The 18,142-nt window shown below is 41.3% G+C and overlaps 1 protein-coding gene and 1 pseudogene across 1 annotated transcript in view; one reads left to right on the top strand and one right to left on the bottom strand.

Moving 5' to 3' along the window:
* The window catches only part of Wdr70 (WD repeat domain 70), a 200,156-nt gene that overhangs the window by 160,243 nt on the left and 21,771 nt on the right, over positions 1–18,142 (top strand). Inside the window, exon 13 of the mRNA XM_021208261.2 lies at positions 958–1,096. Coding sequence (XP_021063920.1) covers positions 958–1,096 — 139 coding nt within the window. The remainder of the gene's footprint in view (positions 1–957; positions 1,097–18,142) is intronic.
* LOC110329232 lies at positions 17,434–17,917 on the bottom strand (annotated as a pseudogene).

The following is an 18,142-nucleotide window of genomic DNA, read 5'->3' as shown; positions in this document are numbered from 1 at the left end:
CTTGTCTGGAATGACCAAACACATTATCTCCAGTTCACTAAGTTTGGCAACTGAAGCTTTCGGAGATTATTGTGGGGCAGCTGAGGTGGGATTTACCCGCTAAGTCCTGGGATTGGTGCCTAGGAAACGGTTTCTATTTTGGAAGAAGCGAAACTTTACATCTGTGTTAAATAATGACCAACAGGGAGAGTATGAAGGTAATAGACACATCAAATACGAGACACTGTGTGGTAGCAGCCCGCCCACTCCAGCATAGCCATCGCCTGTGGCATTGTCGCCTGATAACAAACCCCACCGACGAACCTCAGCTTAGAATAGACACAAGAGCCTTTGAGCCATCACACCTGCTACAACAGTGCCCACTACATAACTTCTTTGAGTAAAATGTCAGTTATTCACAATTAAGTGGCCAAGGCTCTAAAATGAAGCCTTGGCATCAAAGACACCAGCTTGTTCCCCACAGTGCAGTTTTCTTCTGTCACAAGGCTTGACTTGATGTCACTGACTTTTGGAAGGTGATCGTGGTGATGGAGGAAGTGCAGATAGTTCTTAAGAGTAGTCAGGACTTTATCAGATCTGTCTGTCTGTCTGTCTGTCTGTACCCTGGATTGAACGTTTCTCATACTCGTTTTACATTAAAACAAGTCCTAATGTGGAAGCTAAGAGCAAAGATTCCAGTCACCTGCCTACATTTGAGCCCCAGAAGTATTATCCTGGGTGCCACTGTGCAAGGCTTATTTAACTTCTCTGTCTTCGTTTCCTCGTTAGTACACGAGGAGAACACCAACCTCATAATATTATTGTGAAGACCCAGCCAGTTACTTAAAATGCTGAAGTCTACATCGTGTTAGGCATTAGCTCTTTGGAGGGGATGTTTGTGTGTTTTTAATTCACTCATTCTTGCTGCTCTGCTGTCTTAGAGCCACGACTTTATACTCATCACCCTTCTGTGTGTAGGACCGACTGCTGCTTCAGCCCTGACGACAAACTCATAGTTACCGGTACCTCTGTTCAAAGGGGGTGTGGCAGTGGCAAACTTGTCTTCTTCGAGCGCAGGACTTTCCAAAGGGTCTATGAAATCCACATCACTGATGCGGTACGTATCTTCTTTTTCTTCCCTAGTCTTGAGAATGAAATGAAGTTTGCATCGGATGTTTGTAATGTTTTGTTTCCAATAGAACATAGAACATAAACTTTGGCCTTTACAGTCTAGTGGTAGTTTCTGTTTTCTTTCTCTCCATAAGACTTGTTAGGGAATTGTAGACTGGCTGATCTACACCATCCCTTCCCCAAACCCAGTGCTTTCCAGTGGCTCAGCCTTTAGTTAAGGAAGGACGAGACAGGTGGCCATGCAGTCCATGGGAGGAGCCACTCACATCGTGTGTATTTCTAAGCAGTTGTGAAAGCTCACCCCAGAAGGAAGTTCATCTTTAAAACTTTGAAAGGATCCTGCACGTGAAGGTCATGGCAATAAGAGAAGGCCTCCATCCAGTGGGCTTAATAGCTTTACGTGTTTGGATGCTTAAAACATTTATATTTAACTCTGACACATTTTTAAAAGAAGACCCAGAACCTCTGATTTTATGTGCATACTTATAGGAACCCTAAAATATCAGCATTCATTCATTTGTTCATTCATTCACACACGTGTGTCCTGAGACGGGAGGCACTGTGGACTGGAGTAGTGATGGGGTCCCAAGAAGAACCTTACACCCTTTGAAGGTGTATCTTATTTAGATGGTAAAGCAAACCATCGTAATTTTCTGAGTGTGAAAGAGGGCAGTTAATGTCTGTGTCACTTTCCTTTGGCTCCAACCTTAGTAACACTCGGCTCCTACAGGGTTCTTCCGTTGCCTTCTCCAGTTGTTTCAGCTCTTTGTAAACAGTTGAGACCCACACTTCAGTGTCTTGGACAGTGGAACAACTGTGCTGAATCACAAAGCTCCTGTCTCTGATGTCTGGTATAACTGTAGCATCACAGTAGTGTGTCGGTCCCAGTCTGCAGTCATGGTAGACTTTGAGTGTCACAAATAAGGCGACAGAGTGTTACAAGCAGAGAGGCAGATTCTAGATGTGCATTCAGGTTTCATGGAGTCCAATATCACAACATAATTGGAAGCTTGCTAGCGCTTATCATACTGTTTTAGGGTACATCTGAGAGCCAACAAAAAAACCCACTAGAGCTAAAGATAAATAATTGATTGCATCAACCTTAATCTCAGAAAGTAAAACTTGAGCATTCATGTATGAAATTCTCAAAAAAATCTTAAACATGTAAAATTATTATAGTTGAGTATTTCTGATGTAGCCAACTTAAATGACTGTACATTTTCAATATATTCTTGGTGTGACATTTTTCAATTCTTTTTTTTGTTTGTTTGTTTGTTTGTTTTGTTTTTCGAGACAGGGTTTCTCTGTATAGCCCTGGCTGTCCTGGAACTCACTTTGTAGACCAGGTTGACCTCGAACTCAGAAATAGGCCTGCCTCTGCCTCCCGAGTGCTGGGATTAAAGGCGTGGGCCACCACGCCCGGCTGACATTTTTCAATTCTAAGGACATTGAAATATAAGTAAATGAGGGAAGTGCAGGTAGGGTTGCACGTTAGCCGTGTTGGGCTTCACTTGCTTGTTGGAAGAACACACCGTCCTACAGTGTTCTCTCCGTGGGACTCTCATCACCTCATGTTAATATATTTACTCGTGCTTCGTTTCTTCAACCAGGTTATGAATTACATGTGTGTAGAAACATTGTTTTCCTCACTGCACAATCCTTGGGGTCTGCTGCATAGATAACTTTTGAAAAGTACAATAATGGGCTGGTGAGATGGCTCAGTGGGTAAGAGCACCTGACTGCTCTTCCGAAGGTCCAGAGTTCAAATCCCAGCAACCACACGGTGGCTCATAACCATCCATAACAAGATCCGACGCCCTCTTCTGGAGTGTCTGAAGATAGCTACAATATACTTATATATAATAAATAAATAAATCTAAAAAAAAAAGGAAAAGTACAATAATGCATAATGTAAAACAAAGTTGTATCTTTGAGGAATAAAAACAGGACAAAGGCATTTAGAATCAGGAATATTGAATTGGACTCAAATATAAAAATGATTTTATTTTGTGTCTTTTTTTTTAAAAAAAGAAAAACAAGGAATGACACATTTGGATCTGAGTTTTAGAGTTGTTTACTCTTGTTGAAATGGAATGGTTAGATTTATAAGGGTTGGTAAACATTTGTATATGAAATGGTTTTCTTCATAATTTAATTTTCTTTTATGTGCATTGGTGTGAGGGCATCAGATTCCCTGGAACTGGAGTCAGACAGGTGTGAGCTGCCGTATTGGTGCTGGGAATTGAACCTGGGTCCTCTGGAAGAGGAGCCAGTGCTGTTAACCACCAAGCCGTCTCTCCAATCCCTGAAGTGAGGTTTCTTACTTAGAACCTTAGTGAATGTTCTCTGAGATAATAACTTATCTTGGAGCTAGGGGTATGGCACAGTTAGTGGTGTGCCTGTATAGATGCATGAATCCTTAGGCTCAGTACCCAGAACTGAATGCTATAAGCTGGATATGCTAGTGAATGCCTGTGACTCCAGCAGTTCATTTTGAGGCGAAGGTAGGGAGGCCAGGAGTTCAAGGATATCCTCAGCTGGACATGAACTTTGAGGTCAATCTGGGCTACATGACACCCTACTGCCAAAACAAATTTATGTATTACCTATATCTGTATTTCTAGTAAAGACACTGAGCACTATTGTTGATCTGAAAAAATTTAAGTTTTTATCATATTTTGTGTATAGGTTCTTACTACAGATAAACAGATTAGGGCATAAGAAAATATGCATACAGTTTTGGGAGAGTCGTTTATAACTCATACTGAAATGCTGGTTCCTGATGGATTTGATGGGAAAGGCTGATTGATTTGATAGAAGATTGAAATGATTACCCTTAAATAATAGCATACAAGAGGAGTGAGCAAACCAAGAGACATTAACAAGGAAAAGGTTCCCTAAGTAAAGTATACATGATGATGAGTTACGCTGGGCGAGCTACAAAACAGGTTTTCAGAACTGTTTGAGTAGACAGATGGAGAGAGACATAGAGACCAGGACAAATCCACACAGCTTGGAAAGAAAGGCCTGTTAAAATCATTGATTGGGTGGTGGTGGGTGGTTATCATTAACACCAAACAGCTTAGTTGTCTGTTTACACAGTAGAATGTTAGGCTAAAGGGGCTCTAAACTGCCCTGTGACCTGTTGCTTCAAGTTTTGCCTCCTTGGAATGTAAGAAAATAAACACATCCTTGGAATAGAGACTAGAGTGGGCACCGGGCTAGAGACCCAAGTTTTATTTATTTATTTTATGTATACGAGTACACTGTAGCTATACAGATGGTTGTGAGCCATCATGTGGTTGCTGAGATTTGAACTCAGGACCTTTTGGAAGAGCAGTCAGTACTCTTAACTGCTGAGCCATCTTGCCAGTCCCATGGGGACCACTTCTTTTATTGCATGGTGGTTTTGTCATTAAAAACCCCAGCAGGGGAAGAAGTATGGGATGTAGAACAGTCAGAGTGTGGACAGGGAGGGGAATAAAATCTGGAGTGGAATGAATGAATGAATGATAAATTAAGTTGACAAAGTCTCCCAGTTACTAATATGAATAAATATTATAAGACATTAAAAAAACCCAACAGTCACTCTTCGTTTTGTAATTCCTCGTGCAGTATAGTGAGGAGCTTCTTGTTGAGTTTTGCTTTTCATAAAAGGTAGCAGCTGATGTTCTGTATCTCCCACTCTCCTGAGATTACTGATAGTTTCTAGAAGTTTTCTGGTAGAATTTTTGGTATCTGTGATGTATAATATGTCATCTTCAAATAAGTGTAGCCTGACTTCCTTTCATGCTTGTATTCCTCTAATTCCCTTCTCTCGCTTTATGGCTCCAGCCAGAGCTTCAAACTCAGTACTGAAAAGGAGTAGTGGGGCCAGTGGACATTCCTGATTTCAGTGGCTTACCTCAAGTCTGTCCTTGTTTAAGATGAGGTTGGCTGTCGGATTCTCATATAAAACCTTTATCGCGCTGAAGCCTGTTCCCTCTAATCTACTTTCTCAAGAACTTGTATCATGAAGGAATATTGGGTTTTGTCATTGAGATGATCATATGGTTTTTGTCTTTAATTCCATTTATATAATTTATTTCATCCTTTGACTTATGTATGCTGAACTGTCACTGCATCTCTGAAAGAACATCTATTTGGTCATGATGTATAATCTTTTTGATGTATGTCTGTATTCAGTTTGCAAATATTTTATTGAAGGTTTTTGAATCTGTGTTCATTAGGGATATTGGTCTGGACTGGTAGAAGCTGTATCTTTACCTGTTCGTATGATAGAATAATGTTCGCATTCTTTTCTAAATTACTCAGAAACTTTTCTCTCCCTCTCCCCTTGCTTTCTCCCTTCTTCCACTTCCTTCTTCCCTCCCTCCCTCCTTGGCTCCTTCCCTTCCTTTTCTTTCTTTCTGAATAGTTTAAGAAGGATTGGCTTCATTGAAAGTCTAGTCAAATTCTCTTATCAATCCGTCTGGGCCTAGACTCTGTTTTTTAAACTTAGAAGGCTCTTTAAAAAAAACAAAAACAAAAAAACAAAAAAAACCCTACTATTTCAAACTCCTTGTTTGTTACCAGTCTGTTTAAGCATTAATCTTTTCTTGGTTTAATTTCTTGGTTTGAAAGAATCTAGAGCCGGGCAATGGTGGCTCACACCTTTAATCCTAGCACTTGGGAGGCAGAGACAGGTGGATTTCTTTTTCTTTCTTTTTTTTTTTTTCTATTTTTTTTTTTTTATTATTATTATTTTCTTTATTTACATTTCAAATGCTATCCCGAAAGTTTCCTATACCCCTCCCCCCACCTCTGCTCCCCTACCCACCCACTCCCACTACTTGGCCCAGGCCTTGCCTTGTGCTGGGTCATATAAAGTTTGCAAGACCAAGGGGCCTCTATTCCCAGTGATGGCCGATTAGGCCATCTTCTGCTACATATGCAGCTAGAGACACAAACTCAGGGGGTACTGGTTAGTTCATATTGTTGTTCCACCTACAGGGTTGCAGCCCTCTTCAGGTCCTTGGGTACTTTCTCTAGCTCCTCCATTGGGGACCCTGTGTTCCATCCAATAGCTGGCTGTGAGCATCCACTTGACAGGCGGATTTCTGAGTTCAAGGCCAGCCTGGTCTACAGAGTGAGTTCCAGGACAGCCAGGACTACGCAGAGAAACCCTGTCTCAAAAAAACAAAAACAAAAAACAAAAAACCAAAAACCAAAAACCAAAAACAAACAAAATAAATAAAATAAAAATAAAAATAAAGAATCTAGAGATGTGTCCATTTCTTTTATATTTTTCAATGGAGTACAGGTTTTTAAAATATTTGAAGGGACGTTTTCTGACCACTAGAGAGAATGGCTAACAAAGGACAAGGCTTACCCTAGGTGTCCGTTTCCTTCTCTTCTGCCATTCTCCACAACATCCCGAATGAATTGAAGTGTAGACCTTATCTATCCAGTTCCATACGCCCAGGGTACCTGGAGCTTTGGGGTGGTTCTTGCCTGGGGTTTGAGGAAGGAGGCGCTCTGAGCCTGCCTTCCTGCAGCTTATCATTTCACCTCAGCAAGCGGAGACAAGTGCAGTAAGTGCGTGGCTTCAGGGAGACCTTGAGGCTTTTCCACAAGAAGGGTTTTATTTATCGACTTGCCTCACTGTCTCTCACTTTCACGAATATTGGCTGGATTATTTATAACTTTTACTAACATTGTTGTGTCAGAGTTCATCTGCTTAACCAAAAGAAAAGGAGAAAGTTCTTTCTTAGGGCCTGTTAATCTGACATTGGAAACTGTCCTCTCCATCTACTGAGAAGAAAGTTACATAATTCTGTTTAATAAAACAAAAAGAGAGCTGGGCATGGCGGCTCGTAGCTCTGGGGAGGCAGGGCGGGGGGATCACAGTGAGTTGAGATCAGACTGGGCTGTGTGGACCCAGGAGAGCCTGGATGCAGGGTTATTAGCCCTGCGTAAAACAAGTAAAAATATGTTCAGTAAGAATACCGGCTGACCCTTTCTTTCCTTGACCGTGTGAATTCCTGAAGGGAACTTGGGCTTGCCTCTTCCCTTACCCTACAAGACCTAATTCTTCAGACACATCCCATCTGGAATAAGATTAACTTTTTATATGTTAATTGTCTTTTTCTTACTGAGAATAGTATGTACAAAAATCTTAGAAAAGACAGAAGATCATGAAGAAAGTACTCCCACTACCATAGGCTATCTCAGATGTGAAATTAAAATTAATAACATTGATGTTTAAGAAAATTGCTTAAGCATATAAAATGGCAATATCCTGTAAAAGTATTACATACAATAATTTAATGTATTACATGTAACATGTATGTAACAGTTTTGTTTCATGTGTGTTCTTGTTAGGGGAGAATACTTATATGTCACGTTTGAAGAGGTCGAAGAGGAAGAATAGATGAATATGAAAGGGACATAAAATAAAAGGCCCTTCCTGAAGCTAGTTATTTGCCTTAATTTATAAGTGACTGCTCAGCCTGTAGTCAGCCTCTGTTATTTATGCCTGTGGAGGAGAGCAGGAAGATGATTCAAGTTAATGGATATTCCAGAAGTACACAGAGTTGACTTCGGAATGTGTCTTTGTTCTTACATTTGAATATAGATATATGTGATCTGGGAATTCACTTCAAACAAATTATTGAAGCCATACATGTGAGAGCTAGTCTCAGGAAGAGCAAAGGGCTCCATCTGTTCTTCCTTTGCTACTGGGAATAGACTATTCCTGTCTTACTGACACAGACTCCCAGTTCAGACAGAATTGCTCCACTCTGAAAGCTTCTACAAGCTCAGGATTGGAGAAGCATTTTTGCCAGGTCAGGATTGTGTGAGGAGTAATACACAGAGCTACCTACAGTGCAAATGCCCACAGAAGTGAAATCCTAACGACTGCGTTTGGCATTTATCTGCCTTCTCGAATATAGTGAAACCTTCTTAATGCAAAACACAAAGAGATGGGAAAACGTGGGCTTTGAGTTAACTAGCTTTCCATGATCTGATTTCTAATATAGAACAATCAGGCTGCTGGTTGCCCAGAGAATAGCAGTTGCTTTGAATTATGTATTATTTTTGAATAAAGTAATAACAGCTTAATGGCATTTCACTTTGATAAATTTTTTTGAAGAATTAAATAATGCAAACCGTAGAAGGAACCTGACCAACATGTTTGTATATAATAAAGTCTGTAATATTAGCCCACAGCCTAGTGATGGGGCAGTTTACCTTGCAGAAAGCCAGGTTTTACAAGGTTGTTTTCTGATCTTTCAGGATGTGTGAATACTTGATAAAGAACCTGGGAATGAATAGAAGATGTTGATATTTAGCATAAATCTGTTGATGTAGTGCTGGCACGCTTTCTTTAGCATTATTTTTTCTTGGTCAACCAATAACATCTAGCATGTCTCTTAGGACAGTGTTTCACTGTCTGTGGCCACAGTGATCAGTCAGTACAATTTTATCTAGGAGTAGGTGTTAATTGCCAAAGCAGAAAGATACTGTCAGATATATAGTGAAAGACCATGTTCTGGTTTTTATCTGGCTTGAGAATATGAAAGATGTGGCCATGAGACAAGCACTGAATGCCTTCTTGAGGTTTCCTGGAGGAACATGCTTGCACATATTTGTATGGAGCTAGAACTTAGCTGGAATTGCCTGCTTAGGTAGCTTCCTAATACCCAAATGGACAAATATCACTAAGACGTGAAAAAATGACCTCTCTGCCCTCACAGAACCTGAAGGTATCATTCTGTGAATGTAACAGCAGTGCTCAAGGTCTAAAGAATGTCTATCTATAGCCGGGTGTGGTGGCGCACACCTTTGATTCCAGCACTCGAGAGGCAGAGGCAGGGGGATTTCTGAGTTCAAGGCCAGCCTGGTCTACAGAGTGAGCTCCAGGACAGCCAGGGCTACACAGGGAAACCCTGTCTCGAAAAACCCAAACAAACAAACAAACAAACAAACAAACAGAATGTCCTTCTATAGCACATAAGTGTTGAAAGAAAACTGATTTCCTTGTAGTCTGTTAGTGTCTGCCTTAGTAAGTCTTGAAGTGTTTTACAAAAGGAAGATGGTAGGTACCAGTGCTGATTCTGTTGTATTGATTTTAAAAATTATTACACAATGAATACACCTTTTTTTCTAAGGAGGGTATGTAGTTGAGTGATTTTTAAGACATATTGTATAAAGCATAAGGGCCAACATCTTCAACACATCATCTATGACGACCTGCAAGACACCCCTGAGAATGGATGCATTGCGTGTTGTAGTTCCTTTATAAACTGTGAAGCATTAACTGGGGGTGGAGCTTCCATTTACGTGTCCATGGAGACATCATCACCCGTGCCAGGGTGAGACTTCGGTGGTATAGCTGCTCTAGACTCGCTCACATTTCTTTAAATAACCCCTTTACGATGCTTGCTAAGTAGTTCTATTTGCGAAGTTGGACTTTGATGGAGTCAGACTTAGGTTTGTAATTGGTGCTGTGTGTGTGTGGGGGAGAGGTTTCCATCTCCCCAGGGAAGGAATTCTTGCAACATGTGTGAGTTTATGTTATCACCACCGACACAATCAGGACATGGGACAGTTCCTTCAGCTCCCTAGAACCTCGGTTTCCTCATGCTCCACCTATGTGGAGTTCCTCTCTGTGTTCCTGTGTCTGTGTTCCTCTCCTGTGCCCACTCCTAACATTTGGCATTCACTTTTTTTTCTTTTTCAGTATTGCGTTTTCTTAATTTCATAAAGCGTGTGACCTTTGGAAACTGGCTTTTCTTCAACAGAATGCCTTTACAATTAGTCCAGATTGTTATGAATATCACTAGTGTTCCATATTGGAGCATAATTAACTGGTATTTATCATTTCAGTTTTTTAGAAATTGTAGATAAAATTTCTATAAGCATTTCCCATGCAGGTTTTTGTATTAATATAAAGATTGAATTCCTTGTGATTAAGATTGTCTTTTTATATTGTATATACTAGGCTTTTCGTGAGATATGTGATTTAAAGACATTTTTCTCCTAGTATCTCTCCCCTTCAACCTCTCCCTTTGTCTCCCCTCTATTGACCCCCGTGTGTGTGTGTGTGTGTGTGTGTGTGTGTGTGTGTGTAGACAACTTTGTAGTGCCAGTTCTCTGCTCCACCTCCTCCTAGGTTTCAGGCATCAAGCTCAGGTCTTCAGACTCACATCATTGGAAGTCAAGGACCTTCAACTGCCAGGTCTTAACAGAGTCTCTAAGAAAGCAAAAGTTTAAAATTTTGATGAAACCAAGTCAAATGTATTAATTTTTAAAAATAGAATCTACTTTCGGTGACACTTCCAAGGACTTCTTGTCTAACTCCAGATCTCCCAGATTTTCTCTTAAAAGGTGTATAGTTTTCTGTTTTACATTTAGGTCTTCATCCCATACAAAGGTTAACTTTTGTGTACCAGAGTAAGATATAACCGAGGCAGAAGGGTAGTACAAAGGAATTTTCTAAATGGTTAGTAGCATGTTTTGTTTTCTTTTCTTGTGTTTTGCTTTGATAGAAATTACACTCACAGCCTCTTGTGTGCCAAGTTCAGCCCTGAAATACACATAATCAAGATAAGTCACCTCCATGCAACCTTTTTTTTAAATGCACAGCTTGGCTCAGTAGGTAATACGCGTGCACGCAGCCTGGGTCTCAGTCCCCACCACAGCATCCTGCCTGTGGATGTTGTAATCTTAGCACTTAGGAAAGGAAAGCAGGAGGGGCAGGGGTTCAAGGTCTTTCTTAGCAGCCCAGGCCACATGAAAATTCCATCTCAAAATAAAAAGAAAACAAAAGCCCAATTTAATATAAGAAATACACAATGTATAAAATACTGAAAATTTTAAAACAAAAATAGAACCAGTCATGCTGTGTTAAACTGAGTTTGAGCCTGAGGTGAAGAAAAGCTCTGCTGGACTGCTTCTGTCCTCATCGAAAAAATTGATATTTGTTGATCACGGGCATTATTTATTTATTATTTATTTACTAGCTTTTTGGTGGAGGGCCACTTTTGCTTTAGTAATTACTTTGAATTCTGAATTTTATCCCAGATCAACCTACTGATCTTACTTCTCTGAGTCCTGCTGTCTGTCTGTCTGTCTGTGACCACACTCAGAGGGAGAGGCTGAGCAGTATGCGTGTGTTTTCTCTGCCCTATCCAAAACCAAACAGGAGCTCTTTATACTCAAATCAGTGGCACTGGTCATGGAAAGAAAGCGCAGCATGACACAGTACAGACCGCGCAGATGTGCCCAGGGCAGAGCATCGCCTTGGTAGGAGATGATGTCACTGACCCCACTGTGGCTTACTTCTCTGACTCTGGTGGGATGCTCCCTTGATGCAGCAGTACCACCCCAGAGCTGTCTGGAATCAAGCATGGTTTCTGCAGATTTTCCATAGTACCCCAGAGTCCGTATCTCCGCCTGAGAACTATGGTTTAGCTGCCCTATATAAAAGTTAGAGCCGCACTTCCAGAAGATGTTTACAACCTCCCCACAGAGTTCCTTTCCCCTCTCGTTAGCCTCACATTCTCAGGTTCACAGCCCATATCCTTTACTCTAGTCCTCGTGGACCTGGAGAACAGCTGCTCAAAATCCTCTTTTCCTTGATGATTACAAAGTCGCTGCTCTGTCTTTTCTTGTGTAAGTGAACCAAACATTTAACGACAAAAAAAAAAAAAAAAAAAAAAAGGAAGAGGAGGAGGAGGAGGAGGAGGAGAAGAAAAGAGAAACCTTTTCCTTGCGGATCAGTTTTTCTCAGCGCTTCCATTATCTCTGATAATGTTTTCTCGGACATTCTAAGTTTTCAGTGACCACGTTGGGCTGGGAAGGCCCCTGGGGACTGTAGGTGCTGTGAGCGTGGGAAATGCATGCCATTTATTGCTTAGCACAGCACATGGCATATGGTAGGTATTTGCTAACTAGCTTGCTTTACTTTTTATCATACTTGATTCTAGAATGTTCTTATCGAGTTTTACATTAAATGTTCTAATCCCTCTCACTTTCTTTTGCTTTTATTTTTTAATAGTTTCAAAAAATATTTTGGAGTGCCACAGCATAAGTATATTTACTTATAGATTGGATTAAAGGCGTGCTCATTTGGTTTTGTCTGCTTATTTAAAACTTGACAGTGATTATCATTTTTTACATGTAACTAAAATAGCTGTGTTTGAGTTCAGTGGGAGAAACCCACATTTTCTCCAGATGCTAAAAATCTTGGTAATCTAAACTCTGTTTAACATAATTTGCTTTGGTTGTTGAACTATTAATGAGTGTGAGCTATTGTAAAATCCACTGTGGTTTGAAGTAAAGAGGGGGGAATCACATGTAGCCCACACTGGGCTCACATTTATGGTTCTCCTGGGTGTAAGGACTGTATGCACGTACTGCCATGCTGAGCTTGAAGTAAATATTGTTAGCATTTGACATTTTACAGTGTCTAATCAAGGAGCTGTAAAGGTGGCTCGTTGGTTAAGAGCACTAGCTGCAGGTCTGAGGACCAGGCATGATTCCCAGCCTCCACAGCTGCTCACAACAAAGTGCAATTGTAGTCCCCAGGATCCGGTGCCGCCTTCTGGCCACTATAGAAACTGCATATGCACAGTGCACAGACATTTAAAAAGACCCCTTAAATTAGATTTTTTAAAATTAAAATATCTAATCAATTTATTTTCTTAGACTAGGAGACAAATTCCTGATTGTCACCTCATCATTTCCTCAGTCTCCTTTAAAAGGACAACGTTTAGTGTCTTTTAACAAGACAATGTTAAATGAATTCTTAATTCAGGTGCACTTATTAGAGCCTCAACATTCTCCTTTGCAATAGTGTTTCCTGTAGAATCAAGATTTAATCCTGTAGCTGAGTGACCTCAGGATCCTCGGATTGACAGTAACGTCATTGTAGAAAGCCTAGTGTGAGATGAGCTGAAGGCCAGCACTCTTGTCCCTGGAGTTCTGCAAGGAACGAGAAGTGAGAGGCCCCGCCCCGATTGTCAGTCTTCTGGGGCCTTTGACCACTGACTGGATGGATGTTAGAGCTGCTGGATGTCAGGGTTTCCACCCAGTACTCCCAAGGAAATGCTTTCTGCTTCCGTTTCTAGGCCTCCAAAACCTTCAAGCAGTATTTCTTTTTCATTAAGTAGAAACTTTTCTTTTGTTCTTTCTACAAAAGTTTCTGTTTTACTTAACAGCTCTTTATTTAAACTGGATGACATTTCCCTGTGTACCCATGCCGACCATGAATGGAAAAGCCAGATAAAGAATCAGACACTAGACAATATAATCAAAGGGACAAACATCCTTAATTACTCTATAAAGCCAGACAAAGAGGTCCTGGAGAAATGGCCAAGTAGTTAAGAGCCCTGGCTTCTCATATAAAGGCCCTGGGTTCGATTCCCAGCACCCACACAGTGGCTCACAGCTGCTGTAACCCCAGATCTAGAGGATCTAACTCCCTTTTCTGGCCTCTGTGGGCACCAGGCACGTAAGTGGTACACAGATACACATGCAGGCAAAAAGCCCACACACCTAAAATAATAAAGGTAATTTTGTGTGAATGAGCAGGTATTCACAGATGCTCGAGGATGGTCAGAACAAGGTGCTCGCCTGTAAATAATGCACAGGCATATATGATAGTCATGAGACGGCACCGTCAGCACCGCCGTACTGTTGTGTTCACTGTGGGCCAGTGAGGGGCTCGCTGTCCTGTAGGGTTTCTTGAGGTTTTCTTCTCCACCCCAATGAAGGGTCTGTCTAATGTGCTAACCCATTTTCTAGCTGTTCTATCAGAACTCTGGCCAAACTTTCACTTGACATAGAAGATGTCTATAATTAACATAGATCTCATACATGTTTTCCCTTTCTGCCGTCATAGATAATAGTCTCATTGAAGGAGTTTTCAAGATCCTAAAAGGCTAAATAAAACAATATGATCTTTAAAACATCTTTATTTGACCTACTGGATAAATGATGTTATTTTAATACCTTGTATAACTCACCTATACAGCGAAAGTCTGCTCTCTTTTCATTTATTGAAAGTTTTTCTTGCTTAATTATTTCCAGTCTTTGATCACACATACATTTTTTATTAAGTGGCTAGAGATTTAGTATGTTTTATACATTTGTGTTTTATTCAGGTAAACAAAGGACTGAGGGTTATTGTTATTGTTGTTGTTGTTATTGTGTTTATCTCTAAATGTTGTCAAATGAGAGCTAAAGGGCTTGGGTCTGTGAAGATTAGGTTGGGACAATTTTGATCAGGTTGTGAAAACTTGGAAATTTTTGATTATATGAAGAACCATACTCCAAGATAATGGAAGTGCTACAAAACCACAGGACCAGCTCTTACTGCACATTTGTTCTTTAAGTCGTATAGTCTTAGTCTTTGGATCTGGCTAATTTGGGTGTGTGATGGTTTTATTTCCAACTTTTTATAATAGAGTAAAAACACTTTTTTTGGGGGGGGGGGTTATCGAGACAGGGATTCTCTGTATAGCCCTGGCTGTCCTGNAACTCACTTTGTAGACCAGGCTGGCCTCGAACTCAGAAATTCGCCTGCCTCTGCCTCCCAAGTGCTGGGATTAAAGGCGTGCACCACCACGCCTGGCATAAAAACACGTTTTAAAAACATAACTCACAAGGAAAGATTTAAAAAAAAATAAAAGATTAGATTTGGTTCACTTCAACTAGAAGAGTATGAACATCAGCTTTGTAGCCTTCAGGGAAACATAGGGTATCGACTGTCCCCTTTGCAACCTGGTCCTCATGAATGGTGATGTGTACTACCCAAAGATGTGACCATTCTTTGCCAGAGGTGATTACCCTGAGGTTCCAATACCTCAAATGCCATTCAGGTCTGAAAGGCCTCCATGTCCTGGAATAACAGTAGCCCATGCCATGCCCACTGTGTGGAGATGTGTGAGGTGGGTCCCCCCCCCATGCCCCCACCCCCGTCAGGGCCTCTGGTCTCCGAGCCTTACAGGCAGACCACCCACCTGTGCCCCTTCAGGGTCCTCTTGTTTCTTGCTCCTCGACTCTCATCAATAAAAGCAATTACCAGACTTCCTCCCATAATTCTTCTCCTCCTCTGTCGTCACACTTTCTTCTCAAGTTCTGCAGTTGGAGCAAACCAGCATTTGTTGTTTTGAATTAGATGAGGGAAGTTTTATTTAATTTGTTTTACCCAAGAGACACTCTGTTTTCTCTGAGAACTTTTTCTTGTGATGAAATTCTTCAAGCAAGTTTATTATCAGGTACAGCTGTGGGTCATTTAGTATCAAGGACAGCTACCAGGTTCCAGATTGTTCCTGCTTTAGTGGTTACCTCAACTTTATAGCATAATCTAAAGTAGGTTGATCATAATAGATATGTTTTCCATGGGTGTGATGGGAATTAATGTATGATTATTGAAAATTTGAAAGTGTAGTGTCTCTGTAGCAGTTTTCGATCTATGGGTCACGACCCCTGGGTGGGTGTTGAACAGCCCTCTCTCAGGGCTCACCCAAGACCATCAGAAAACACAGACGATTGCGTTATGATTCACAACAACGTTATCACTATAAAGTGACAATGAAAATAAGTTTATGGTTGGGAGGGTCACCACACTGTGAGGAACTGCATTGAAGGGTCACAGCACTGGAAATGCTGGGAACCTCTGCACTATCTGGTGTTACAGCAGATGCAGAGCAACACAGCCTCATTCATTTCTCTTGCCACGTAAGAGTGCTCCAGCCCTTTTTCTTGTCACCATCAGGCTTCTGTCTGGTTTATCAAAGAAAAAAGTTATTTGGAACAGAGAAAGGAAAAGATTGCCAAGAAAAGCAAGTCTGGCCTATGGTAGGACTGCCTTGAAATCGGGGTGTACATTTAAAAGAAGTATAGATATGTGGAGGGAAGCCAGTTGTGCCGGCCTCACCTCTGCTTGCAGAACCTGAGAGGCAGACACAGGAAGATCACAGTGAGTGTGAGAGCAGCCTGGGCTATGTAGCAAGTTCCAGGCCATGGCTGCACCGAGAGACCCAGTCTCAAAAGACCAAAAGCAAGAACTGAGTTGTCTGGAGATCTCTGGAGAGTGAACACAGGTCTTTTAGGGTTTTTAATAGCTCTTTAGATTTTTTTCCAACAGGTTTCTGAATTACTTAGAGAGCAGACACAACTGTTTTAGAATGTTTCCTAGCAGCTAGCCAGAGAAGGTTCTCTGAAGAGCGAGCATAGCAGTTTTAGATTTTTTTTCTGGCTTTCTGATTTTGATAGGAAAACCTAATAATTACTTTTAGAATTTTTCTAACAGGCTTTCTGACTTGGTCTAAAAAAAAAAAATCCAAGAATTTTTTTATAGTAGCTTTTCTGACTTTGGTTGGAAAACCTATGAACTATCCAGAGAGCTTTAGAATTTTTACTAGCAGAGAGCTGTCTCAACCAGAGCAGAGCAGAGCAGAGCAGAACACACACACACGCACACGCACACGCACACACACACACACACACACACATATGTACACACACATGCACATACATATGCACACACATGCACACACACATGTACACACATATGCACACACATGCACACACATATGCACACACACACACAGACACGAGACAGAGACACAGAGACAGAGAGAGCACAATCTGCAAGGCTGTCTCGAGTAGACTACAGAGCCAAGAGCCATCTACAGAGAGCTATCTAGGGAGGCATCTCAAGCAGAACCTAGGCTGCCAGCTTGGACCCATTTGTTTTCGCTGCTCCCAGACATCTTTCTCTCAGAACCTGTCTCCAAGGCTGGTCTTTGGCACTGTGGAGATGAATAGCCTGGAAGAGCTTTATTCCTCTGCCTCCGCTGCCCAGTATTCTAACATAGAAGACCATTTCCTTTCCCTGTGACGTGAGTCATGAGTGTGTGGGAATCTGGAGTGCTTTTTCTCTGGTACCGCCCTGTTTGCACCTGTCATCTTTCTAGTTTGGGGCTGACACCGTGATCTATGGGTCAGGACGCATGGTTAAGTGTAATGGGTAGTCCTGGGGATGGCCATCCACAATGCGAAGGGTTTTTTTTGTTTTGTTTTGTTTTTTTTGGCAAAGAATTTTATTAACTTTCTCCAAACTTTATTCCCAGGCTTTTTCAGCTTAAATTGCCACAAAGAATAAATTTGGTATAAGCAAAAACTAAAAAGAGATACAGAGTCCAGGGGGCTTGGGCTTCAAAATATTAGAGATTTAGATTTTTGTCAGATCCATAAACAAAAAAAAAAATAAAAAGCAGTCATGATATAAAATAGCAGCTCCTGTCACTTCTGCAAGCGTCACCTTCTTCAGAAGTTACTTCTGTTTGCCTTGTTCTTAGAAGCCTCTTCAAAATTCTCCACCAGATCTGGAACTTCACCATCATTCTCCTCTCCAGGAGCAAGTGGTGCTTTTCTGTCACAGATTGTTTGGGTGGGGCATCAGCCGGTCTCCTTAAACTAGTCAGACCATCTGCACCCAGCTGGTTTAGGGTGCTGGGAGGTATTTCTGTCCACTGCTTTGTCTCAGCGTGGCCTGTCATGGTGGAGGTGTTTGCTGAGCTTTAGGGTTGTCAAAATGGATCCCTGTTCCTTGGTTTGTTACCACATCCACCTCTTCAACACCAGAGATATTGTTTACCCCTAACTTCTCTAAGGACAACTGCAGGCTTTTATGTCGTCTGCTATGGCTGTCCTGTGAACCACTTTCTCCTTTCTACGAGCAGTTCCTTTCTCACCATTGCACACTTGGTAGTTCAGTGAATTTTTCCTGGCTCATGATCGTTTCTTTCATCTTGTCAGACTGGAAATGGGGCTGCACGGGGGACTAAGGTTCAGGTGCACACACTCAGGGACGAAAGATGGCAGCTCACTAAGGCTTCTTATACATAGGGCTGTACAACTCTGCACATCTTTTTTCCAAATAGGCATCAGGATGGTTATCGGAAATCATTGAACTTGCTTCTTCTTCCAAGGAGTCAGGTTTGCTTCTTTATCCTTCTTCCACGAGACAGAAACC

Source organism: Mus pahari, chromosome 11 (genome assembly GCF_900095145.1).
Source record: "Mus pahari chromosome 11, PAHARI_EIJ_v1.1, whole genome shotgun sequence".
Classification (NCBI taxonomy): domain Eukaryota; kingdom Metazoa; phylum Chordata; class Mammalia; order Rodentia; family Muridae; genus Mus; species Mus pahari.
Note: the sequence above shows the minus strand (reverse complement) of the source record. Positions and strands in the feature narration are given on the sequence as shown.